The 26,468-nt window shown below is 35.4% G+C and overlaps 1 protein-coding gene across 3 annotated transcripts in view; it reads left to right on the top strand.

The window, feature by feature from the left end:
• The window catches only part of LOC121969833 (protein MICRORCHIDIA 6), a 70,813-nt gene extending 44,598 nt beyond the window's left edge, over positions 1–26,215 (top strand). For 2 of the 3 annotated variants that reach the window (XM_042520094.1, XM_042520092.1), the window contains 18 exons: positions 4,250–4,324; positions 4,430–4,464; positions 4,645–4,723; positions 4,818–4,907; positions 4,986–5,061; positions 13,059–13,137; positions 13,283–13,417; positions 13,732–13,830; positions 20,039–20,128; positions 20,206–20,352; positions 20,765–20,857; positions 23,026–23,077; positions 23,198–23,309; positions 23,947–24,182; positions 24,262–24,368; positions 25,027–25,100; positions 25,311–25,353; positions 25,788–26,215. In XM_042520094.1, coding sequence (XP_042376028.1) covers positions 4,250–4,324; positions 4,430–4,464; positions 4,645–4,723; positions 4,818–4,907; positions 4,986–5,061; positions 13,059–13,137; positions 13,283–13,417; positions 13,732–13,830; positions 20,039–20,128; positions 20,206–20,352; positions 20,765–20,857; positions 23,026–23,077; positions 23,198–23,309; positions 23,947–24,182; positions 24,262–24,368; positions 25,027–25,100; positions 25,311–25,353; positions 25,788–25,889 — 1,724 coding nt within the window. In that variant the 3' untranslated portion in view covers positions 25,890–26,215. The remainder of the gene's footprint in view (positions 1–4,249; positions 4,325–4,429; positions 4,465–4,644; positions 4,724–4,817; positions 4,908–4,985; positions 5,062–13,058; positions 13,138–13,282; positions 13,418–13,731; positions 13,831–20,038; positions 20,129–20,205; positions 20,353–20,764; positions 20,858–23,025; positions 23,078–23,197; positions 23,310–23,946; positions 24,183–24,261; positions 24,369–25,026; positions 25,101–25,310; positions 25,354–25,787) is intronic. The other variant, XM_042520093.1, reaches the window with a different exon arrangement.
• The last annotated feature ends 253 nt before the right edge of the window (positions 26,216–26,468 follow it).

Here is a 26,468-nt window from a genome sequence, read left to right as displayed (position 1 = left end):
ATGTGCTTCCCTTATAGTTGAAGGGAAGAATCACCACTTAGTTGAAATTACTCATACATTTCTCACATGGGATTCTACTCAGGTTTTTGGGTGATGCTGTTATCCTGCATGCTATCTTATAAATCATGTCTTTTTTTTTCCTTCACATATGACCTCCATTCGTATCTACTGACATTTGCCAAAGGTATTTAGATGCACTTATTTTGTCTGTTTCTTATCGTTAAACAGAGATAAAATGTCACATTAAGCAGCAAAGTTTGTTTTCCTTGGATACTCAGTTGCAAAATGGATTTCATTGAGAACCTGCAATTGGAACCATAAGACTCAGCTTCCTATCTTGAGACAGAATGTTGTTAACCTAAATATAAATATCAATAGTATCATGTACCTATAATATTTAGGTTGATTCATAATATACAAATGTAGATGCAGAGGGTACAACCATGGGAGGATATCCCTAATAATTTTTCCATTGCAACAAGTCCTAACTATCAGGATTTGCTAAGGAGAAGGGTGCATTGGCACTTTTGTGGGCACTACTAGGAAATGAAGCTTGAATATCTTTACCTAACAGGCAAGACTCACACTTTAGATTCTAAAAAATAGATGCTATAGATTTTTTTTGGCTAGGATGAGTCTGACAACTTATCAATTTGGACTGAAAATCAACTGTAGCCACTGGAGTAGATGAGCAATTGGCCACTGCCAACTGATATAATCCTCACGACTTATGCCTTATACTATTACTTTTCTTACCTTCAATTAAAAATTGAAACATAATCAACTTAAAGTTTATCGAACAATTTAGTGTTTTAGTGAGTGTGCTAACAAATAATAAATTGAGGAGAAATTTAAACATATAAAGGTTAGAAGAAAGTGGTAAGACAAAGTAGGGATGGCCCAATCAACATCTTTCACATATAAGAGTGACCTATTTGCCAGAATGACACGAGTAGGATGGATAGCTGTATAAGGCCAAAGAAAAGGGGGATGCTACAAAACATGTGCTTAAATGCCTGTGAATTTAGAATCCTTGTGTTTCTACAGGCTGTAGAATCATCTTCATGAACTAATGTTTACACTAACTGACATAATGCACTCTATGATGCCCACCATTTAAGAAAATGTTGATTCTGTTCCATTGACATTTGCATGTTGATACTATTCCATCATAAACAGTTCATGTAGTTGAGTCCATAATGGTCAAATCTGGTGGTAATATAAAAATCAATGGAAGTTATAGATCGAAGCAAGAATTAGACAAGAGAGAAAGGACTCATCATATTCGGGATGTTCCCATTGATTTTAGAAGGCACAATGATTCACTATACTCCATGGTTAAACTGCTACAGAACACTACTGCTGATAAAAGGAAATCCACGACAAACACATTTTCATGTTTAGTAGATATGTAAAATGAAGGGGAGCCTTGGCGCAATAGAGGTCATGGATTCAAGTCTCGGAAACAGTCTCTTACAAGGGTAAGGTTGTGTACAGATCCTTCCCTGGAACCTGCATTGGCGGGAACTTCATGCACCTGACTTCCCTTTTTAGTAGATATGTAAAAGACAATTCATATTTGAAATTGACAGAGCATAAGAGAAAGGGTGTGTAGGGGATAGAAGACTAACTATTATTGGTCTAAGGATGCAAGGGTTGTTCTAATGCTACTCTTTTGAAAATTTAGGATCAAGACAGAGAAGAAGCTTACCCGGATTCAAAGAGGGAAAGGCTGATTGGTCACCAAAGGGGAATGCTGTTATTGCCTGGGGTTGAGAAGAACAGAAGAAGGTAGCATTAGTTAGAGGTATTCTCAAGGTAATCAAAGAGAATGACATTGGGAGTGAGTCTGGAGTCTAGAGTCAAGTGAGACTACTGGTGTATCATTTGCTCGGATTTGTCAAGAAGTCTTCCGCTTGCATTGTCTGCTTACATAGGGTAGTGAACCTTTTCTTGCTTGTGGGAGTTGTTTATGAGAGGAATGCAGAGGTTGTCTTTTGCAGGAGTAGGGGAAGGGACAAAAGGCTAAGATACTCACTGTAGTTTCGCATGATGGTTGGCTTCTAGCAGGTTAATGATGAATACAGAACAAGATTACTCAATGAACTTGAAAAAGGGATTGATAGCAGTCCTGATATCATGTTAGATGTGATGGGAGAATATTAGGGTTCTCATTGTCAATATGTGGCCCCCTCTACTACGATAGTAAATGATTTGTATCTATTATATGAAATGAGGCTTAAGGTTGATATAAGAAATTTTCACTTAACATAACTAGAAGTAACATAAGAGATTAAGTTTTTATTTGTTTATGTTAAGATTTGCTCCTTTAATACTCTTTTATCTAATCTACTTCTAAAAATATGACTAGTAATGAAATAGTTAATGAATGAAAGTCTGGTTGTAGTATACCATCTTAATGCTTGACATACTACGGCAAGTATTAAAGTCTGTTGAGATAAATTATGTTAGGTTTTACTAATTTAATCTTATTTCACTTAGATTTTATACTTCTAATAAAACTGTACCATGGTGGCGAAAATGCACTGTTTTGGTTGTGAACTAAAACTATGGCATCACGGGGAATAATACTTTTAACCTTTGTTATTAGGATAATAGATTGTGAATATATATTTGTGCCATCATTTTGTGACTAACTTCTTTAATGAAGGATGATAACACTTGTTCCATTTTTGAGTTGAGGAATAACTTAAATATCCAAGTGACAATATTACATAGTGTGCATGATTGGAACGTTAAGAGTGTTTCCATTGGACTCTTGAACCCTAAGATTTTGAAAGGCAAATGATTTATAAGATGAATGAATAAGTACATCAATGAATGAGTACTTGAAAGCTTGTCAAGGTTATCAATAAGAGATCTCAACCTCTTGATTAGCTATAAAAGCTGGTAACAGGTAACCTTGCCATGGTTATAAATAAGATGAGCTCAATTGGGTTAGCTAGGTATTCCTTAGAGATGCATTTACTATCTTCTGTATTTGCTTTCTTAATGACATTTTTAGAAGGTGCATTTGATTTGTTCTTTGAGTTTGGTTGACCTCTAACAATAAGGGCGGAAGAAGGTCTTTCTTTTGTTTTGATCTCGGATACTGTATTGCCATAATTCATCCATTGGCTTCCTATGATGTCAAAGTATTTGGTGCTATTGGATTTTTAAGGCTTTCTTCAATCCTCTCACTTGCAATTTTAGGTTTCCATTTTCAACCTTAAGCTTCAACACGAGATTACTGATTCCTTTTCACATGGAGGTGAACTAACTCAGGCCTTAGGTATTTTTAAGTTTCTTTGTATTGCCCTTGCTCTTATCCTTAGTCTTGTTCACTGAATGGTTAGACTATCAATAGTATGCAGTTTATCTACAAGAGAAGTGAACAAGCACATTATTGTTTTTGCATGATGCTCCCTCTTTGCTAATGCTAGACTCATTGTTTATTGGCATCACTTGATCATCAATTTCCAACAAGCTTCATGACCTCCCTATGCATGAAGCTAATACTAGACTTTGGGTCCACTGCTAATTGTGAGACTAATATCGAAATTGTCACTTCAATAAATATTAAACCTTGGAAGGATTGATGTCTGTCTAGTCCGGAGTTGGGTGTCTGGCCAGATTGAGAACATGCCAATGTGGATGTGTTGCCACAAGTGGGATGTTGAAACAAGTTGATTGGGCTGTGACCTAATCTTCCCTCTTCTTCTTTTCCATTACTCCTGCGTCTCTTCTTCTTGCCTCCTCTCTCTTCTTCTTATTGTGTCCTCCTTCCTCTTGCTCTTCTTCCTGAACCTCTTCCTTCCACTTCCCTCTTTTCCCCATGCTGGTTAGAATGCCCTTGTCCTTGTAGCTGAGTGGAAAAGATAACTTCAATGTCCCTCCTATATTGCTGTTGCCTTTAGTGGTGGAGCTGCTTACTTTCTCCATCATGGAGCAGCAGACATAAGGTACTTGTGATCTGGCTGGAGAAGTTACTGAACTGAATCTTCTTGTATCACCATCATCTGTTTTGGGCAGCATAGGCTAGACATCAGACCATGGCATCAAAAGTTGAAGCTATTTTGAGCCTTTTTTTGTATCTTTGTAATGAGACTTACCTTTTTGTTACATTCTCAGCAATTTGACATGGTGGATAAGGGTTTAAATTTTATTTTGTTTCCCATTATCATATGATGCTGGTTGGTTTACAAAAGCAAGCTTGCATTATCTGTGATTAGTTTTTCTACTTGAGCAGATGGTAGAAATCGCCTGCGCATCCATCCAAAATTCCTTCATTCAAATGCAACTTCACACAAATGGGCTTTTGGTGGTATGTGTTCCATTTAAATATAAGCTTGCTTTTTTTTTTTTTTTTTTGGTTTTGTTAGTCTAAGAGACCATTGACTCTACTATCTTTTTAATTAATTTGTTGCAGCTATTGCAGAATTACTTGACAATGCAGTTGATGAGGTATGTTCTTATTGAAACCTATCTACCTACTATCTGCGGATACTCAATATTTACTAGCTTATTTTTTTTCCTCCTTTTTTCTGAGATTTTGAAAGAAGCTATCTTTTAAACTTTACAATGTTGATCATGCAATTCAGTTTTACCAGCATGAACTATTGATTTGATATTGTCAACCTATAGGCACAAAATGGAGCAACATTAGTTACCGTAGAAAAATTCATAAATTCACGTGATGGAAGTCATGCTTTACTTATTCAAGGTAATTGAACATGTTGTGTCAGTTGTGCTTACATGCTTATGAACTTTTGCTTCAAATTGGTAACGATAATGACAAATTGTGTATGATGAGCTAGATGACGGAGGAGGAATGGATCCAAAATCTCTGCGTCGGTGTATCAGCTTTGGTTTTTCAGATAAACAATCAGGACTCTCGATTGGCCAATGTACATGCATTTTGTAGTTGTGCTTCTGGTTTGCTTATTTCTTTTATGACTGATAATGATACATAAATTTAACTCAAGATGGAAATGGTTTCAAGACAAGTACCATGCGGCTTGGGGCAGATGTAATTATATTTAGCCGTTCCAAGAAAGAAAGGTGAAAATTTCTACTTAACATCTTACTCATCCTCTTTTAAAGAATTGTTAATTATTTCTAGATTTTGGATATTGAAGTTTGTTTCAGAGATTCATGCAATGTAATTGTTGTATAGATGCAGAAAAGCTTGGTTTTTTAGATTTTAGTCACATTATTCTTTCTAGTATGTGTATATTCTTGAATTTTTATTTTCTCTCTCCATTCAAATAAAGGTTTCATAAATTCTACAATTTTTGTGTTCGCACATTTGGCTGCAGATGCAATTGCATATGTAGAGCTTCACTGCATGAACAATGCTTGCATTTAACTTATGTAAGAACACAGTCTTATGTTCACTTAGTTCACTCATAGAAACTAATTTAGTATTTTGTTTTTTTATTGTCTTTAAGAATAAACTAGCCGAGAACATGACACATAGGTTTTATTTAATTTGATTTAAATATGGAGAATTAACCAAATGAGAAGCTAGGATTTTCTGTAATTGAAAGGGCTTGGATGGAAATCTTCTCTCTCTACTCAAGATTGGTGTTCTGGTTTTAGACAGAGTGAAATTATACTAGGATCAAACTTGGTATGAGATTTAGTTTTAGAAGTTACAATATCTGATACCTCAAAGATTAGTATTCATTGTACCTCAATGTAGAACAATGTCTCAATACTTGGTTAGTATATAAAAACTGAGCTAGGATCAATACAAGGTTTTTACCAGAGTATTTGTCCTTTTAAGTTCTTAACAATATTTAATTTATATTTTTTATAAAAACAACAAAGCTTAAATAATTGCATATTCACTGTTAGATGATCTGGTTGGTCCTTTCATGTTTCCTACCTTGATTGCTATTAAAAATATGTATGATATTGCACATCAAATTAAAATGAGCAAATGGGGAAAAAATATAATGGTCAACTGTGGCATTTGGGTTGATTTTTGAATATCTATAAAATTGGACCTAATTATAACTATCATAAGTAGAGGGACTATCTCAGTATGATATATTTGTTTGCCTGCAAACTTCTATATGGTACTAGAGTCATCATGCTAACATCAATCTTCCAACACCTAAAGTGTTGATTTCCTAGCATGTCACAAGCCACATCAATTTTTTAGCTGCTTGCAACTAGTGTATTGCCCAACACTCCTAGTGTAATTGTTTGGAGTTGATCTCATTCACTTGCGACCTCCATCTATGTGGGTGGGAGATCTCTAATCTCCAAGTCTGCGTGCTGTTTGCGACCTGCATATTTGCATGCATGTGAGATCTTCATATAAGTTTGCATGCAGCTCACAGCATGTGCATCCAGGAGCTGCTTGCATAAATTGCATTGTCACTTGCATGTGGTTGCTAACTTGCACCGTGCAATTTCTGCATACCTTCTTTGCTGAATCTTCTTTAGAGTTAGAGTTGCATTCTTAGTAACTAATGATGCACCACAATAATTCCTTATCCTTCTTTGAGATCCAGCAGTTCTGCGCCCTTGCTGCAATCAACTTGGTGAGCAGTTGACCTAGTCTGGACATTGGTGTAGCAAGCCACTAAGCTCTTGCTGGTGAATTAGGCAAACTGTTATCCTGTTTTGGAAGAAACTTTCTTGGTTGCCCCCTGCATTCCTTTTGTTCCTCCATTTGGCAGCAACTTCAGCAAGGAAAAACAGCCTGTTTAAGCCCTTGGTTTTAAGTTGTGTGGCATTTTTGTAAGAAGAAACAATTTTGAATATGAATACTCATTGTTCCTGTTTTGGTTAACAAGGGAGCAAACAGCTTCTTGTTCTTTCGGTGTTAAACTCTCCTTCGGGTGAACCTTCTGGATCTTGCCTCCATTCAAATGTCATATTCATCTACTACTTTACCGTTGCCACTTGGATGGTCTCGTGACAATGGAGGTTGCTAAATAAAGCACAGTGAAGGCCATATTAGTGGACAATGCTTGTCTAAATACACCCAATTTAGGAAATTTTGGTATCCCAGTGATGTCTACTATTCCCTTCTCGTGACAATGGAGGTTGCTAACAGAAGCACAGAAATCTGTATCTGTGGACAATGCCAGTCTACATACACCCAATGTGGGAAATTTAGGCATGCCAGTGATGTCTACTATTTCCTTCATTGCCATTCGTCATTCTATCCTCTATATACTGTTGGTTAGTCTTAGGAAAACGTACCGGTTCCACTGTACAAAATTTTTTTATACAAGTGTCGAACCTTTCCTTAAATAACCTATTGTGTTCTTTAGAAGTTAAATTAGGAATCGCAGACGGAACTTAACATCATTGATTCCAAATTTAACTTATCTATTCTTAATGGTTTCGATTTGAATCGCAAGCGGAACTTAACACTATTGATTCAAATCTACCTAAGTTATTAATTCCATAAATATTAATTTCCAAAATTGGCTTCCAGGACTGCATGGCGAGGCACATGACCTTCTTGGATATGGGAGCAACCACCACCGCCTAGGCAAAGCCTTTTAAGGAAAGTTAATATTTATTTCCTTAAATAACTCTAGGTTAACCAAAAAGAACAATCGAATCACAAATTCGAAAAAGAAGAAAACACAAACTCAAAAAAAAAATTATTTCGAAAACTCTAGAATCATATGCCTCTTGTGTTTGGTATTTCCAAAAATAACTTATACAAAGAAAACTAGTATGATGCGGAAAATAATTACTAGTTATATCTTTTTTTGTAAGCAAAAATAACCTCTTGATCTTCTATCGTATTCCTCTTCTAATCTCGGACCTTGTGTGGGCAACGATCTTTCGAGACGAGAACCACCAAGCTCCTTCTTCTCCAAGCTAGATTCGGCCACCAAGAATTCTCCATGAGAAGTAGAGGTCCGACCACCACCATCAAGCTCCAAGGAATGCTAGAAACAAAGCCTCCTTTCTCTCCTTCTTCTCCTAGCTAGAACCGGCCACCATGGAAAACTCTTGTGTTGATGCCGCCGGCCACAAAGGAGGAAGAGAAAAGAAGAAGAAGAGAAGACCCTAGGGCCGGCCACACCAAGGAGGAAAAGAGAGGAAGAATAGAATAGAGTTGTTCACGATGAAGGCACCTCTACCCCCTCTTTTATAATCCTTGGTCTTGGCAAATAAGGAAATTTTAATAAAAACTTCTTTAATTCTTTTGCCATGAAAAGGAAAATTTATTTAATTAAAAATAATTTTCTCTTCTTCAAATTATTTGGCCGGCCACATTTCTCCCCAAAACAAGGAAAGTTTTAATTAAAACAAAAATTAAAACTTCCTAATTTGTTTCCGGAAATTTATAAAAAAATCCTCCAATAATTTTAATCCCGTCATGATTGGTTAGTAAAAAAGAAATTTTATAAATTAAAATCTTTCTTTTAAACATGTGGATAATTTCCAAAAAGGAAAGTTATCTCTAAAAATTAAAATCTCTTTTCAATCTACAAATAAGGAAAGATATCAAATCTTTTCTTAATCTTGTGTAGAAACTAATAAAAGAGAATATTTAATTTTTAAAACTCTCTTTTAAATTATGATCATGGTTAAAAAGGAAAATTTTCTCAAAATTATAATCTCCTTTCAATCTACAAATAAGGAAAGATTTCAAATCTTTTCTTAATCTTTTGTAGAAAGCTATAAAAGGAAAGATTTAAATTTTAAACTCTCTTTTAAAAACATGATATCCACATAAGAAATAATTTTAATAAAAATCCTTTTTAATATTCTAGTGGCCGGCCACCTAAGCTTGGGACCACCAACTTGGCTCATCCACATGGTCTTGGCCGGCCCTAGCTTGGGTTCCAAGCTAGCTTGGCCGACCCCCTTAGGATGGGTAAGAAGGTGGGTATGTGGTGGGTATAAATCTCTATATACAAGAGGCTACGATAGGGACCGAGAGGAGGAATTGGTTTTGGTCTCCCGATGAAATTAAGCAACCCGTGTTCGCCCCGAACACATAACTTAATTTCATCAATAATAATTCATTCCACTAAAGAACTATTATTGAACTACCGCACCAATCCCAAATTACATTTTGGGCTCTTTATTATGAGTGTGTTAGTCTCCCTGTGTTTAAGATGTCGAATGTCCACTAATTAAGTGAGTTACTAACAACTCATTTAATTAATATCTTAGTCCAAGAGTAGTACCACTCAACTTTATCGTCATGTCGGACTAAGTCCACCTGCAGGGTTTAACATGACAATCCTTATGAGCGTTTAACATGACAATCCTTATGAGCTCCTCTTGGGGACATTATCAACCTAGATCATTAGGACACAGTTTCCTTCTATAATTAACAACACACACTATAAGTGATATCATTTCCCAACTTATCGGGCTTTATGATTTATCGAACTAAATCTCACCCATTGATTAATTAAAGAAATAAATATCAAATATATGTGCTTGTTATTATATTAGGATTAAGAGCACACACTTCCATAATAACTGAGGTCTTTGTTCCTTTATAAAGTCAGTTTAAAAGAAACAACCTCTAATGGTCCTACTCAATACACTCTAAGTGTACTAGTGTAATTATATAGTTAAGATAAACTAATACCTAATTACACTACGACCTTCCAATGATTTGTTCCTTTCCATCTTGGTCGTGAGCTACTGTTTATAATTTATAAGGTACTGATAACATGATCCTCTGTGTGTGACACCACATACCATGTTGTCTACAATATAAATTAATTGAACATCTACATTTGGTATATATAAATGTAGACACTTGACCAATGTGATTCTTATAAATGTATATACAAAAGCTAGGCTTTTAGTATACACTCCAACATATACTACCTGCAATTAACCACAACTGATGTTCCATCTTCTCCCATCTATGCTGGCTCTAGACCTACTATTACAATTCTCACTGAATATACTCACCTTCTTAGGCTCTAAGCTGTACCTCTTCTCATCTAAACATTGTCTTTTTCTCTAGGCTGCAACTCTATTTTTATTTTGGATTTGTGGATAGGGATGTTGATTGGTGTTGGACATAAGTTTCAAGGTCCATGTCAATTATTTACAGAATTTCTATTTGCTATTGTGGTTGAACCCTCTATTCATCTTCAGATTCATAATTACCGTAGTCATTCTAACCTTTTTAATTTTCACTAGATGATGAATACTTTGTCTCATATTAAGAATCTTGAGTTTGAGTCATCTCAGAAAATATGTTGGATTTATATTTCCAACATTGCCTATGAATGTGCTTCCCTTATAGTTGAAGGGAAGAATCACCACTTAGTTGAAATTACTCATACATTTCTCACATGGGATTCTACTCAGGTTTTTGGGTGATGCTGTTATACTGCATGCTATCTTATAAATCATGTATTTTTTTTTCCTTCACATATGACCTCCATTCGTATCTACTGACGTTTGCCAAAGGTATTTAGATGCACTTATTTTGTCTGTTTCTTATCGTTAAAGAGAGATAAAATGTCACATTAAGCAGCAAAGTTTGTTTTCCTTGGATACTCAGTTGCAAAATGGATTTCATTGAGAACCTGCAATTGGAACCATAAGACTCAGCTTCCTATCTTGAGACAGAATGTTGTTAACCTAAATATAAATATCAATAGTATCATGTACCTATAATATTTAGGTTGATTCATAATATACAAATGTAGATGCAGAGGGTACAACCATGGGAGGATATCCCTAATAATTTTTCCATTGCAACAAGTCCTAACTATCAGGATTTACTAAGGAGAAGGGTGCATTGGCACTTTTGTGGACACTACTAGGAAATGAAGCTTGAATATCTTTACCTAACAGGCAAGACTCACACTTTAGATTCTAAAAAATAGATGCTATAGATTTTTTTTGGCTAGGATGAGTCTGACAACTTATCAATTTGAACTGAAAATCAACTGTAGCCACTGGAGTAGATGAGCATTTGGCCACTGCCAACTGATATAATCCTCACGACTTATGCCTTATACTATTACTTTTCTTACCTTCAATTAAAAATTGAAACATAATCAACTTAAAGTTTATTGAACAATTTAGTGTTTTAGTGAGTTTGCTAACAAATAATAAATTCAGGAGAAATTTAAACATATAAAGGTTAGAAGAAAGTGGTAAGACGAAGTAGGGATGACCCAATAAACATCTTTCACATATAAGAGTGACCTATTTGCCAGAATGACACGAGTAGGATGGATAGCTGTATAAGGCCAAAGAAAAGGGGGATGCTACAAAACATGTGCTTAAATGCCTGTGAATTTAGAATCCTTGTGTTTCTACAGGCTGTAGAATCATCTTCATGAACTAATGTTTACACTAACTGACATAATGCACTCTATGATGCCCACCATTTAAGAAAATGTTGATTCTGTTCCATTGACATTTGCATGTTGATACTATTCCATCATAAACAGTTCATGTAGTTGAGTCCATAATGGTCAAATCTGGTGGTATATAAAAATCAATGGAAGTTATCGATTGAAACAAGAATTAGACAAGAGAGAAAGGACTCATCATATTTGGGATGTTCCCATTGATTTTAGAAGGCACAATGATTCACTATACTCCATGGTTAAACTGCTACAGAACACTACTGCTGATAAAAGGAAATCCACGACAAACACATTTTCATGTTTAGTAGATATGTAAAATGAAGGGGAGCCTTGGCGCAATAGAGGTCATGGATTCAAGTCTCGGAAACAGTCTCTTACAAGGGTAAGGTTGTGTACAGATCCTTCCCTGGAACCTGCATTGGCGGGAACTTCATGCACCTGACTTCCCTTTTTAGTAGATATGTAAAAGACAATTCATATTTGAAATTGACAGAGCATAAGAGAAAGGGTGTGTAGGGGATAGAAGACTAACTATTATTGGTCTAAGGATGCAAGGGTTGTTCTAATGCTACTCTTTTGAAAATTTAGGATCAAGACAGAGAAGAAGCTTACCCGGATTCAAAGAGGGAAAGGCTGATTGGTCACCAAAGGGGAATGCTGTTATTGCCTGGGGTTGAGAAGAACAGAAGAAGGTAGCATTAGTTAGAGGTATTCTCAAGGTAATCAAAGAGAATGACATTGGGAGTGAGTCTGGAGTCTAGAGTCAAGTGAGACTACTGGTGTATCATTTGCTCGGATTTGTCAAGAAGTCTTCCGCTTGCATTGTCTGCTTACATAGGGTAGTGAACCTTTTCTTGCTTGTGGGAGTTGTTTATGAGAGGAATGCAGAGGTTGTCTTTTGCAGGAGTAGGGGAAGGGACAAAAGGCTAAGATGCTCACTGTAGTTTCGCATGATGGTTGGCTTCTAGCAGGTTAATGATGAATACAGAACAAGATTACTCAATGAACTTGAAAAAGGGATTGATAGCAGTCCTGATATCATGTTAGATGTGATGGGAGAATATTAGGGTTCTCATTGTCAATATGTGGCCCCCTCTACTACGATAGTAAATGATTTGTATCTATTATATGAAATGAGGCTTAAGGTAGATATAAGAAATTTTCACTTAACATAACTAGAAGTAACATAAGAGATTAAGTTATTATTTGTTTATGTTAAGATTTGCTCCTTTAATACTCTTTTATCTAATCTACTTCTAAAAATATGACTAGTAATTAAATAGTTAATGAATGAAAGTCTGGTTGTAGTATACCATCTTAATGCTTGACATACTACGGCAAGTATTAAAGTCTGTTGAGATAAATTATGTTAGGTTTTACTAATTTAATCTTATTTCACTTAGATTTTATACTTCTAATAAAACTGTACCATGGTGGCGAAAATGCACTGTTTTGGTTGTGAACTAAAACTATGGCATGACGGGGAATAATACTTTTAACCTTTGTTATTAGGATAATAGATTGTGAATATATATTTGTGCCATCATTTTGTGACTAATTTTCATTGCTGAACTTAGTGAAACTTCATGCAATATTAACTTCTTAGTGAGACTTCATTTATTTAGTATACAATTTTCTTCAAAATGATTTGGTTGGTACAAATCCTCTTAATAAATTGAAGTCCTTAATACCTGATGAAGTTTTACTTTTGTCCAGGGCATTTACTCAAAGTATAGGGCTCCTTTCTTACACTTTTCTCAGGGAGACAGGTTGCGATGACATTATTGTACCAACTGTAAGTTCAATCCTTAGGAAGAAAATATTGTGCAAATCATCTTTTCTCTTTACACAATTATTTGCAAAGTATGCCATTGCTGTAGGACTCATCCCCCTTCTCCACCAAAAATGCTAGTTTAATTGGCATACACAATTTTATGCAGGCTGATTATGAATTTGACGAGCTGACTAATTCATTCAAGAGATTATATCGTCATGATGAGAAACATTTTTCTTCAAATTTATCAACGATCTTGGAGTGGTCACCATTTAACACAGAAGATAAATTGTTAGCACAAGTAAGAGTGAATTATATATGGTCATATCCAATAATTTCATTACTGCCACCATGCAAGAAAATTTTGATCTTATAAAGGATGAAAATTTGAATAGTCATGAAGTAACTATAATTTCTCAAACATCACTTGTTAGTATTTCCTTGCTTTGGTGGTGTTTTATTTGTACATTAATGTCACATCTTTTTTCTAATTCGGTTGCTTTTTACCCGAGTGTTAGTATATGTGTGTTTAATGAAAATCTAAGGTGATCAACCTTTTTGTGATTTTATGGCTATATTTGTTTAACTTATTTCTTGTTTCTGATTACTGAACAGTTTATTGACATAGGGCATCATGGTACAAAGATTATTATATTCAACTTATGGTTGAATGATGATGGGAATATGGAGCTTGATTTCCAGTTAGATGCAAAGGTGAGCAAGACATTTTTAAAGAGTGCATTTCTTTTCCTCTTCTTAGACATGACAATTTTGTAGCATCCTGATTTTATTTATCGCGGATAGAAAACTGATTGGAGTAGTATTTTGACTACTTGGCTTCAGGAGGGTTCGATTTTTTGTAAGGTTTATAAATTTGTCTAGTGTTGAAATTTTAATGGTGGACTAGAACAAGATATTTTGGTATCATGCCAAAATGTTGACACATGGTGTTGGTGTCAAATTGGAGGTGAAGGAGCCCCCGGGTTATGGTGCAATGGTAAGAGGTGGGACGAACTCCCTAAGCAACACAGTTTCAAATCTCGTACAGGGCATATTACACTTGGGGAGTTTGAAAAACGTGTGACGTTGAGCCCTCCGCCAGTTTTCATCCGCCCTTCTCGATTTATCTTGGTGGTCAATGGAAAACTTTCGTCGGGTCGGGTCAATCACCTCCAAGATTAGTCAGATTGTAAGAGTTGGATAATTACCTAAAAAAAAATGGAGGTGAAGGAAGAAGATGAAGAATACTAAAAGGAACAGAAGACAGCTACATACTTAGAGAGCTACTTGGTTGCGTCTTCCTTTGTGGATGGAGAGTTTTGCCATTTCAAAGCTATTCACAAATTGAAAAGAAATATTCTTGAACTCCTAATGCTAAAGGAGTCATTCTGAGATGAAGAAAACCCTCATTCAGATTTATATAGATATGGAGTGATTTTGTAAGTCATCATGGTTAGAGCTATATTAAGTTATCTCAGAACTTAAAGAAGCTCCTTCACTATTAGAACTTCATAAGCACAAAGCTATTCCTAATTATCTCAAAGAAGTTCCACTCCCCCCTCTCACAAAAGAAGTACAAGTTTTAAACCTACACTCTTTGTCTACTTTGAACTAGAATTTTGAAGAAGCAAGCTGCCCTTATAAACATGTTGGCATAGGTGATTGGAGTGATTGCTATTCGGACCGATGGCATCGCTAGAGGAGGGAGGGGGGATATCGTTTCACTTCGCTCGAGCGTTCTCGTGTACTCGTAAGTTCGCAACAGAAAGAATAACACAAAAACCAAATACAAGAAAAGAAACAAGCACAAACACAAATCAATTTACCTGGTTCAGAACCTTAATTCCTACTCCACTGTCTAGTCCTAATGATAATCCACTAGCTTTTTCCTTGCCAAAGACCTTTTGGAGGCGAAAAAACCTCTTATAGAACACTTGTTCTTACAAGCAAATAAAAAGTGAAAAGATAACAATGAATATAATGTAAATGGACAATTTGCAAACAAAAATTTTCTTTGTTCGCTGTTGAATGCTTTTGGATTGCCTCCTAAAGTCTAGAAATTCAACAATACTTATCTCAAAAATCCTTAAAAATTGGTCGTGAAAACCTCTTTGAAACCTTTCTTTTATAACTTCCAGATGATTTCCACGTATCAGTCGATTGATCGACTGAATTCGATCATTGCACTTGTAGAACAACTCTTTCCGACTCTTACCAACTTTGGTTTAACCATGAACATTGATGTCCAAACAGTTGAGTGTCGCAGTCGATTTAGAAACCTTCTGCTCACTGCAATAGTGATATCAATCGACGGATAATATTCATCAATTGACTGATATCCATCAATCGAAGTATTTAGTCGAGTTTCAAACTGAAGAATGCCGAGAGATGTGAAAATAATAGGACTAGTTTCTATTTCTTTCTTTTGCAAATGTACAAGAGAGATTGTATAAATACAATGTAAACAAGAGAAAAGTAAATGAAATACATATTTCCAAGAAGACATTAAAGGAAGGTAGGGAAGCCTAAAGGACATCTAGGGAAATGGGGAAGCATGCTCTTAATTAATATTTATTTTCAACACTCTCCCTCAAGTTGGGTTATACATGTACATGCCCAACTTGCCACGTAGCTCTTCAAAGTTGTTACGTGGGAGAGCCTTTGTGAGAATGTCAGTTATTTGATGTTGAGATGAAATATATGAGAATTCCATATTTTCGTTCGTCACGTTCTCTGAAATGAAATGCCCGCCAATTCAATGTGCTTCGTTCTATCATGGCGAACCAAATTTTTGGCGATACTGATAGTTGCTTGATTATTGCACCACTATTTAACTGTCTTCTCTGTGGAGATTCTGTGGTCATTCATAATTCTTTGGATGCATATTCCTTCACAGCTTCCAAGAGCAAGAGCCATGTATTCAGCTTTAGCACTGCTTCTAGCCACTAAGGACTGTCCCATTACATACGTTCCAAGGTTGATCGTTAGTCATTAACGTTTTCGGCCAGTGTGCATGTCTGCATCAGTGTAAACGTGTATGCATATGTCTTTAGTTTTCCGGAATAGTAGCCTTTTGCCGGAGTACTTTTAATATATTTGAGAATCCTGTAAACGGTTTTCATATGTGCTTCTGTGGGATGATTCATGAATTGAGTTACCACACTTACGGAAAATCTAATATTGGGTCGAGTCTGTGATAGGTAGAGTAGTCTGCCTACAAGCGTTGGTATCTTCCCCTGTTTGTTGGTGTCTAGTCCTTTTCATAACCAATTTTATTTGATTCATCTATTAGGGTATCCACTGGTTTACATCCAATCATTCCAGTTTCCTTTAGTAGATCCGTAGTGTATTTTCGTTGTAAAAGAAAAATACCTTGTTTCGATCTTGCCAGCGCCATTTCTACGAAGAATTTTGGTTCTTCGAGATCTTTGGTTTCAAATTCTCTTGTGAGGAGCTCAGAGCTATTTCTTTCTCGTTGTTCCCTATGACAATGATGTTGTCGACATAAATAATAAGAATAAAGATTTTGTTGTCAGTCAAGATTTTTATAGCGTGTGGTATGCTTGCCACTATTTGTACTCGTGTCTGGTTACGAATGTGGCAAACTAGTCAAACCACGCTCTAGGAGATTGCTTGAGGCCATACAAGGATTTGTGTAATCTACATACTTTGTTAGGGTATGGTCTAATTCCAGATAGAACTTCCATAGAGACTTATTCATCCAAGTCTCCGTTTAGAAAGACATTTTGGGCATCCAATTGGTAGAGTTGCCAGTTCTTGTTAGTGGCCAAGGAAAGGAGGATCCTGATTGTGTTAAGTTTAGCGACTAGAGCGAAGGTCTCATGATAAACCCTTTGTGATTAGTCATGCCTTAAATCTTTCAATTGATCCGTCCACCTTGTGTTTGTTTGACTTTGAATATCCACTTGCACCTAATTGCCTTTTTTTCCATTTGGTAGTTCGCAGATGGACCAAGTGCTATTTTTCTACGGTGCTCTTATCTCCTCATTTACTATCTGTTACCATTTTGTCTGATTTAGAGATTCATTAATGTTGGATGGAACTTGAATGATGTCGAAGGAGGCTATACATGCTCGGTATTTTGAGGATGACCTTTCATAAGAGATGAAATTGGAAATGGGGTGCATTGTGCATAATCCAACCCCTTTCCTTAAAGCAATTGGTATCTCCGATTCATTTACTGTCAGTAAATTAGACTAATGATTTTAGGTCATACCTGTACGAGTGTTAGTAGAATCTAGATCTAGTTCCAACTTTTAGACTGGTCTTGCGCGTGTTTTTCCGCTCAAGCATAGTGTTTGTGTCAGGAGTAGACTCAAGCATAGTATTTGTGTTAGGGATTATTTCAAGCTCTTTGGGATGATATTCTCTCGAGTTCTTCCCTGATGGGGTAGTATGGTTGATTTTCAAAGAATGTGACATCTATTGAGATGTAGGTGTTATTGGTGGTAGGTGAGTAGCATTTGTATCCTTTTAAAGGGAAGAATATTCAAGAAAAATGCATTTGGTGGAGCGAGGGTCAAGTTTGCTCCAATGATGTTTGTGGATGTGGACAAAGGATGTGCACCTAAAGATGTTAGGGTGTGGGAGTGACTGAAGAAGTTTGGTGTGTGGGAAAGATTGGAGAAGACGTTGAACTAAGCTTTGGAAGTTGATGATGTGTGATGGCATATGGTTGATGAGGTATGTGGCAGTAGAGACGACATCACCCAGAAGATTTTGGGTGCATTGGAGGAAAACATTAGAGAACAAGTTACTCCAAGGTGTCTGTTTTTACATTCGGCAACTCCATTTTGTTGTAGAATATCAATGTAAGAACTGAGATGAATGACACCTTTGGAGTTACGAAATGCTCTTAGGTTTGAGGTGAAGTACTCTTTTGCATTGTCGGTTTTGAGTACTTGGATCGGTTTTGAGTACTTGGATGGATATATGGAACTGTGTTTAGATCATGACAAATAATTTTTTGAATGTGACCAATCTCTGATTTTTCTTTCACTAGAAACAACCAGGTGAGTCGTGTATGATCATTAACAAAGGTTATGAATCAACCATTTCCTGTGAGAGTTTTGATTCGGGATGGACCCCAAACATCGTTGTGAATGAGTGCGAAAGGTTTGGATGGTTTATAGTGAATTTTTAGGAAGGGACCTTATATGTTTAGAAAGTTGCCAAATCTCACATTTAAAAGAACATACTTTTTCATTAAGGAGTAGATTTGGAAACAATATTACAAGATGAGGGAAATTTGGATGACCTAACTTCTAGTGCCATAACATGATTTTGGCACATTTACTAAAAGTCAGATGAGAACTAGGTAGAGGTGGAATCTTGCGAATAATGTAGAGTCCTGAACACAGCTCAGCACTGTCAATCGTCTTCCTCATCTTTGTATTCTGAAATTCACAATGATAAGGTGACAATTTAGCACGACATTTTAAATCATGAGTTAATTTACTCATTTTAAATCAGGAGTTAATTTACTCATGGATAATAAAAATTGTAATTTAGTGTAGGAGCATAAAGAACATTTTTCAAACATATGTTTGGTGTTATTTTAGCTTAACCAACACCGGTGATTTTTGTCATTGCTCCGTTAGCAACACGGGTATTTGACTCGTCTTGTCGTGGCACAAAGTTGTGGAGTAAAGATATATTACCCGTCATATGTTCCGATGCTCCTGAATCGATAATCCAACGCCAAAATATCGAGAAAATACCTGAGTGGGTTGTGGGACTTAAGTAGGCTGAGGAAGCAGTGACCCCATCAAATTGGGCTTGAGGAGCACCAATTTGCCTTTGCTGGAAGTCACGACCCATTCTGTTGTTACGGAGAGGCCCATTCTTCCTGTGGTGTAAGCCCTGCATCTTGGGGGTTTTTCATAAGAGACTCAATCTGTTTTTGGAGGGTAGTGGTCGAGGCAGGCGGTGTTCCTGTATGTGGAGTAGCGACGTGCGCATGGTGGGAACGATTGACCCTTGGCTTACAATCGACTGGCTTTCCATGAAGGACCCAACATTTCTCCCTTGGGTGGTCAGCCTTTCGATAGTGGTCGCAATACGGGCGAATTTGGTGAGGTTGATGCTGTTCGGTTTGATTTGCAGGACGCTACTAGAATCGCTGCATGGAGAGAGCAGCGGGTTTGATGGTTGTGGTTGAACCAGGCATTACCTTTTATCGACTTTCCGCTCGACGAATTTCAGCAAACACCTCTGCTAGGCAGCGGCTTAAAGCTTAGAATTCGTGCCTATGAGTAACTATTAGACATTGCTTAAAGCTTTGCTAATTAAATGCTTTCAACAGATAAAAGTAACTATTAGACATTGCTACATAGATGCTTTCCTCCCTTTGAGCCCTTTCTGAAGGTATTACATCACATACTGGAAAATCTGCCGTTTCACCTTGTGGTTGAATAATCTATTTGCAGGTTTCCACATTGCATTTGATTGATTCTCTCTTTGCTTCTTACCTTGTCGTTTCAGCTTTTTGTCACCTGCTATATGTACCATTTGCAAGATTTCATCTGTTGATTAGACAAATGATTGTTTTATTATGATAGACAGATCATTTATTCATTTTTATCCAATTTTCAGTGTATTCATATTTTAGGAGATTTTTCAGTAAGTTTTTGATGGGATGGTCCAACTTTTTCATGAAAAAAAATTGAATTGGCACTATATATATCCCAATTTGACTTAGCAGATCCTGCACAATTTGATCAAAGATATTCTTGTATTTTTTTTATTCCAAACTTTTGAAATCTTGCTGGATGGAACACCTGTGATAACCATGATATTTGCCTTCATACTATTTGTGTAATAATTGGTTGATTTACTAAAAATATATCACTTCTAATCGTTCTCAGATTAATCTATTTTGGGGTATGTTTATTGGCTGCAGGATATTATGATTAGTGAAGCACAAAGACAAGTGCAGAAACATAAACATGACAGTAAACAAATTGCAAATAGGCTACGTTTTTCTCTTCGAGTAAGTCTGAACTAGTAATATATGATCTCGAATAGCATTACCTAATATAACTATTGCTGCTTCTCCAAACTATACAGGCATACATATCCATCTTATATCTACGGATACCACAAAATTTCAGGATAGTTTTGCGTGGGGAAGTTGTTAAACCTCACAACATAGCTAATGATCTCATATATCGGGAATGCATATTGTATAAACCACAAGCATGTGGAGTTTCAGAGGTTTGCCTCTTAACTTGTTTCACCTCTAGTGAGCGACTTTTGTTGTATGTTTTGTATGTCTCAGTAACTAGTCTTCCAAATTTTCATGCATCTGCGATTTTTATGTCAATCGACTATTTTTCTACGCTCCTCAATTGCCTGTCTTAAAAATTTATATCTGAGATTTCTGTTAATTGATTGTAATTGTGTTAGCTGGATAAAGATATTGCACCTAAAATAAAATTGGCTGATTGTTCTATTTGAATGATGTTTTAAAGAAAAGGATTCCAAAATTAGCTACCATAGTAACTTCTTTATGTTAAGTTAGAATATTCATCAGAATATCAGATACTTGTGGTACAAACTAGATAAATGTTTAATATTCGTATACATCATTTATGGGTTGTTGATTTCCTTTTCTTTCTTAATTTAGGCTTCTATTGTCACTACCATTGGATTTCTAGATGGCGCTCCAAATGTTAATGTCCATGGATTCAATGTCTACCACAAGAATCGCCTTATATTGGTTTGACATTCTTTCTTTCACCATTTAATTAGTATTAATAGATCTTATTTTGTTTGCCTATTTAAATTCTCATAAATCATATTGTGATATCATCTGAAAGTGATAAATTGCGTTTCTGGTTTTCTACTTCAAATGATTCTGACTCTTGCAAAGTTTGCTTGCTAAATTCTGACTTGATGTTGTATGACTGTATAATTGTTCTAATAGTGTTCTTTGCACCTGCATATGCTGCCACAGTTGCACATGAAGTACTGTGTTGCATTCAAGTATGCTTCGCCCCCATTGCATATATCTGCATATACATACAACTTTGTATCATTTAAATCCTCATTTGTTTCTCCTTTTCCAGGTTATTTTATTGATTCAATATCAATCTCTTTGAATAAACTAGATGAGTGCCTTTAATTTAGTATAAATATAAACCATGGATGAATGAGAGGGGAAGATGTCATTAGTGAAAAGGACTATTTGATTGTTGGAACAAAAAGAGATCACTCATAACAAGTTTAATCCGTCAAATGAAGAAAGCGTGAAATATTATGATTTTGTGCAATTGTAAGTGGATATTATTTGTTAAACTTAATAATTTTTCTACTTTTTTTTGCATCAAATATAATTCCTAAACTATAACAGTTTAGAAGAAATTTTAATCTCATTCAAGGGAATTAGATTATCAAAAGATAAACCTCCAATTGAACTACAGGTCTAGAGCTCCCACTTAAAATTGTTGAACCTCTAATTGAACTACAAGTGTTAATCTTGAAAATTCTCCTATTGACTTAACCTTAGAAGATCTTTCTAATGAGTTACCCTTAAAGAGTCCTCTAAAGACACTGTAAGTAAAACCTTGATGTTGTAATTCTTGAAGAACCAACCAAATTGAATGAACAAATGGATAATATAACATTAAAAATTGATAAAATTGCATATAAATGCTCTAATAAGACATTTACATGTATGTGTCCATTTGTAGTTTGTGAAATTAATGTTCATCAATTTTTGTTCCTTTGTGTACTCTTATCCACTAGACACTAAAGTGAGAGTTCTATAGTGTATTCATGAGCCCTAGAAACATAAGTTTTATGCAAGTATCTCTATATGCATCCTATTTGTGAGAAAAATTGATTGTAATGCATGTTTATTTAATTATCAGCTTATTTAAATATTAGTCCAATTTTCAAATTAGAAAAGTATGCTAAGTTACTAGGAGACACTTGAGCCTTTTCTTGACATTGTTGACTTTGACACTGGGGCACCATAGAGATTACTTCCACTTCCAGATCTGATACTATTTCCGAACTCATTAGTAGGGATGACTGAAAAAGGAAAAAAAATCATTGGTTAATTCTCTAAAAATTAAAATAAAAAAGAAAGTACATCAGCTTCTCACTCATTGGAACAGTTGTCTATGAACAACAAAGAAATACTGAACAATCTTTATGAGGCAAACACTTCTGCTGAGGAATAACGACCAAAGAAGGTGCTAGCAACTCACTCAGAATTGAGTTCTCCTTGATCATAACACAACCCAAGAATTGGAGATCCATTTAGAATTTTTTTTTTTAAATTATAGTTTACAAGTTCTATGAGTTTTTAAATTTTTAAGTGTTTGTTATATTTCTTAGAGATAAATTAGATCTTTTAAAATTGGTTATAGTTTTAGAGATAAAATAGGCCTTTTCTTAGGCAACTTAATCTCATTTCAAGGCTGTACAAAGGTTAAGACCGCATATATTATATTATCTTTTAGTTCAACAATTCCCTCCTTGTTAGTCGAGAGTTTGAGTATTGGGTGCCATGATTTGTTTGTGATGATTAAGAAACACACTCATCTTGTATTTTGGAAATCCTGAAGAATTCTCCATAATGTTTGCCAATTTTTGCAACTTTCTTGTTTAGTAGTTTACAAATCAGAAAACCATTTGGTCTCCTGCTACTAGCTAGTTCTTGCTTGATAGTGATATTCCTCACGGATTTTTGGATTAGATTTTTTATTTCAATCGTACTTAAGCTATGGAGTGAGATACATACAACCCATTATTGAAGTTTCTTGCTTGATTTTATGTCATTGCTTTTTTTTTTTTTTCCTGAAACTGATTCCTTTTATTTGAAATTGGTATCTTTCAAATGTAACATAGTACTAAACATGCAATGTAAATATTTGGCAGCCTTATTGGAAAGTTGCAAATAATTCCTATGGAAAAGGCAGAGGAGTTGTTGGTACACACTATAAATTCTTTCCGATGGCACTTTTTTGTATTTCTATCTTTTTGTCATGCTGGAGGCCTCTGCTCAAAGGCTATCCTCAACTTAATTTCCGGTTTCCTATAAAATTATCAGGTGTGCTTGAGACAAATTTCATAAAGCCTACTCATGATAAGCAGGATTTTGAGAAGTCTGCCCTTTACCAAAAGCTTGAGAGTCGCTTGAAAGAGATGACATATGAGTATTGGTAAGCCTGATTATGCTAGGACAGGAAGAGGAGGCCCAAACCTCAGAGTTGTTTTGCTCTTATCAATATTTTTTTTCCTGTTTGATGAGAAGTTGTTGCTTGATATTAACAATCATGGATGAAGCTTTTATACATACTTTGTGCATCTAAAATGAGTTGCATGAATATATATATTTGCATATTTGAATTGGTTGACTGGCAATAAGTTCCTTTTTGATGGCAAGTAATTTCAGTTAAGATGGTGGAAAATCAGAATTTGTTTCTTTAACCTTTCTTGGGGTTTGCCGTGGCAACTATCTGTTTTCTCTTTTTGTTAATTGATGTAAAGCAAATATTTGGAATTCCATTCTATTCAAACAATGGATGCCTTTCTATAAAAACCATTGAGGCAAGCATAAGCAAATTTTTCTTCAGTATATAAAGAGTCTCTTTCTTGTTGGAAATGTTATGAAATTATAACAAATTCAATTGAGAAATTTTGTTAGTTTAGGTCATAAATTCTTTTTATCTTTTGTTATGTATTTCAATTGTTATCTTTAATTTTTTTTGGCTGTTATGATTTTTTTTATCTACTTGTATGTGCACATAAATATTTTTAATATGTGAAATTCTATTGTATTTATGATTCTCTTAACAGGGATCTTCATTGCCATTTGGTGGGCTACTATAACAACAAGAAGCCTGCAGCACCAAGACCATCTACTGTTGTTTGCCAGATGCCTCAGTTGGGAACATCTAGCTCTTTAGATCTGGTTGAGACTAAGGATTTTACACCAGCTAAGCTGGAGAGAACCACTCTCATTACTGCATCCACACAACCTATATCCTGCATAACACCTACAGACTTAAAATGTGATGGTAGCATACAGACCAGTAGGTTAACTATTTCCTTCAGTGTTAGCTAATTTGTTTTTTTATGCTAACCTCAGTTATATTGTGATGTTCAAACCAGGACTACCACTTAAAAGAAAGAATGAAAATCAAGTTGCTGCCACGCGAGAAACAAAAGTGCAGAATTTATCTAATCCATTTGGATCTAGAAGCACCAAGGCAACCAAAGTATGGATTTTTTTTTGCAATGGGCTTCTGATAACTCTGTTGTTTCCACAAGATATGCAGCATAAATTTGATACCACCATGTTCCTATGCATGCACTAAATGCAGCAGCCAGTGTTAAGACAATTATGATATTTAACTTGTTCAGTCAGTCTCTCTTAGAACTTTGGGTCGAATACTAGGACTTGAAATATATAACTTTTCTTCCATGTTCAAGCCTTGAGAAACCATTCTATTTTTATGTATTGGTTTTTTGTTATTATCAATTAAATGCTGGAAAGAAATTTTCTCACAACCTTTTTTTTTCCCCACTGAATGTTTCTATAGCCAGACATGCACTATATGAAATCCTGGAGCATTTCTAGTTATGGCTGCAAGAAATAATAAGATATTTAATTCCATGTCCTTCCTTTATATGCTAGTCAATAAAACATATAACTCTAGATGTGTAATTGTAGAAATTTTATTTCTCATATTGTTCAAGCGGCAGTAACAAGTCCAAATTGTTCTATAATCATTAGACTTAACAGGGTTCTAAAATAAAATGTGGAAACACAGACAAAGATAAAATGTCCTTTGAGAATTGTGATTGTATGCCGATTTAGTTTATATCCCTGAGCACAAGTTTTCTCATCCTGCATAATCCATGACATTTGTCCAGGATTCCGGTTCTGGCGTGCAACCAATTCCTGATATTAAAGCAATGATTTTAAAAAATAAGGAGCTACGTGATCAGTAAGTCTCTATTTGTTCCCTTCCCAGTGTTTTGTTTCTCCAAAATGTGTTTTTTACTTCACTTTGTCGATCTGTGCAACAATGGGAGATTTTTAAAGCTCATTGGTGCTACTTAAATGTTCGTATCATCGGTGTTACCAATCTCACGAGTTTGAAAACTTATTGGGTAAAACTGTTTGCAAATTTTTTACCATTGTTTTTTGTTTTCAGGTGCTTGGAGTACGAAGAGACAGAGAAACAACTTGTGCAAAAGGTCTCAACCCCTAGTGTTTCATTCTATAACAAATGAAACTGTGATGTTTTTTGCATTCTAAGTAGCATTAGATATTACAATAATATCTGCTAAATTTCAGTCGTAACTCATTACCTTTTCCTTCTACATTCAATATATTTAAGCTATAAACTTTGGAAATCAAGTTATATGAGAATTTTCTGTCTTTCCATCTTCCCCCTTTCCACTCCGTAAACAAAGTATTGTACTGGCCGTTTTTAACACTCATTCTTTCCTATCATCACATATATATGCTTATTTGTGTCGCACCTGATAGCATGATAATTTTTCAAAATTGATGTGCTCTTTAAGGTATTATTAAATCCATGCTAGTGGTGGCTTCTTGATAACATATAGTTGAATGCTTTAGAGTGTGATTTTTGGACTATTGAATATTTGTTGATCTTATCTGGCAGGCGAAGAAACTTAGAGCTGAGCTTCTAGAGGTTTTAGAGGCATACAAGAAATTGCTGATTGATGTCATACCAATTGAAGATGTTAAAACAGAGACACTGTAGATCATTCTATCTAAAGCACGTCTATTAGTTATCCTCTAAAGCACGACCATGATCCATTATAAACTGCCCAGAATCTTAAAATGTTCTTGGAAAGGATGAGTTCATCTTATGTGAAATATTCACTTGCAAAAATTTTAGATGCAGAAAAGGTTGTTCCGGCTGATATGTTGTAAGGCCATTATTCTCATGGCCGATATGTTGTATGATCATTATTCTCATGTAAGATGAACCTGTAATCTGGCTACCTTGTGCTTATTTGCTGTTGTAATTTGTAAAAGTACGAGTATAGTGGTTTTAGCATTCCATTGATTTCTTTTGGAAGATCATTCGTTCCCTTTTCAAGTTTATGGAAAACCTAGTTTTCATGTCGTGCTAACAAATTAGGCGACAGGTGTTATACATCCTAGTTTTTGCGGCTATGAATAAGAAGTTGCCTTTCAATCTCAAGTAGTCGTTCAATTGGCAGGATCAGTGGATGGAGTCTCCCTTTGCAAAACATGCCAGCCAAATGTGGATGAAATGTGAATAGCCCAGTTAGCGCAAGTATGATTTGTATCTCTAAATTTTGAATGTTCAATG

Source organism: Zingiber officinale, chromosome 4A, assembly GCF_018446385.1.
Source record: "Zingiber officinale cultivar Zhangliang chromosome 4A, Zo_v1.1, whole genome shotgun sequence".
Lineage (NCBI taxonomy): Eukaryota > Viridiplantae > Streptophyta > Magnoliopsida > Zingiberales > Zingiberaceae > Zingiber > Zingiber officinale.
Note: the sequence above shows the minus strand (reverse complement) of the source record. Positions and strands in the feature narration are given on the sequence as shown.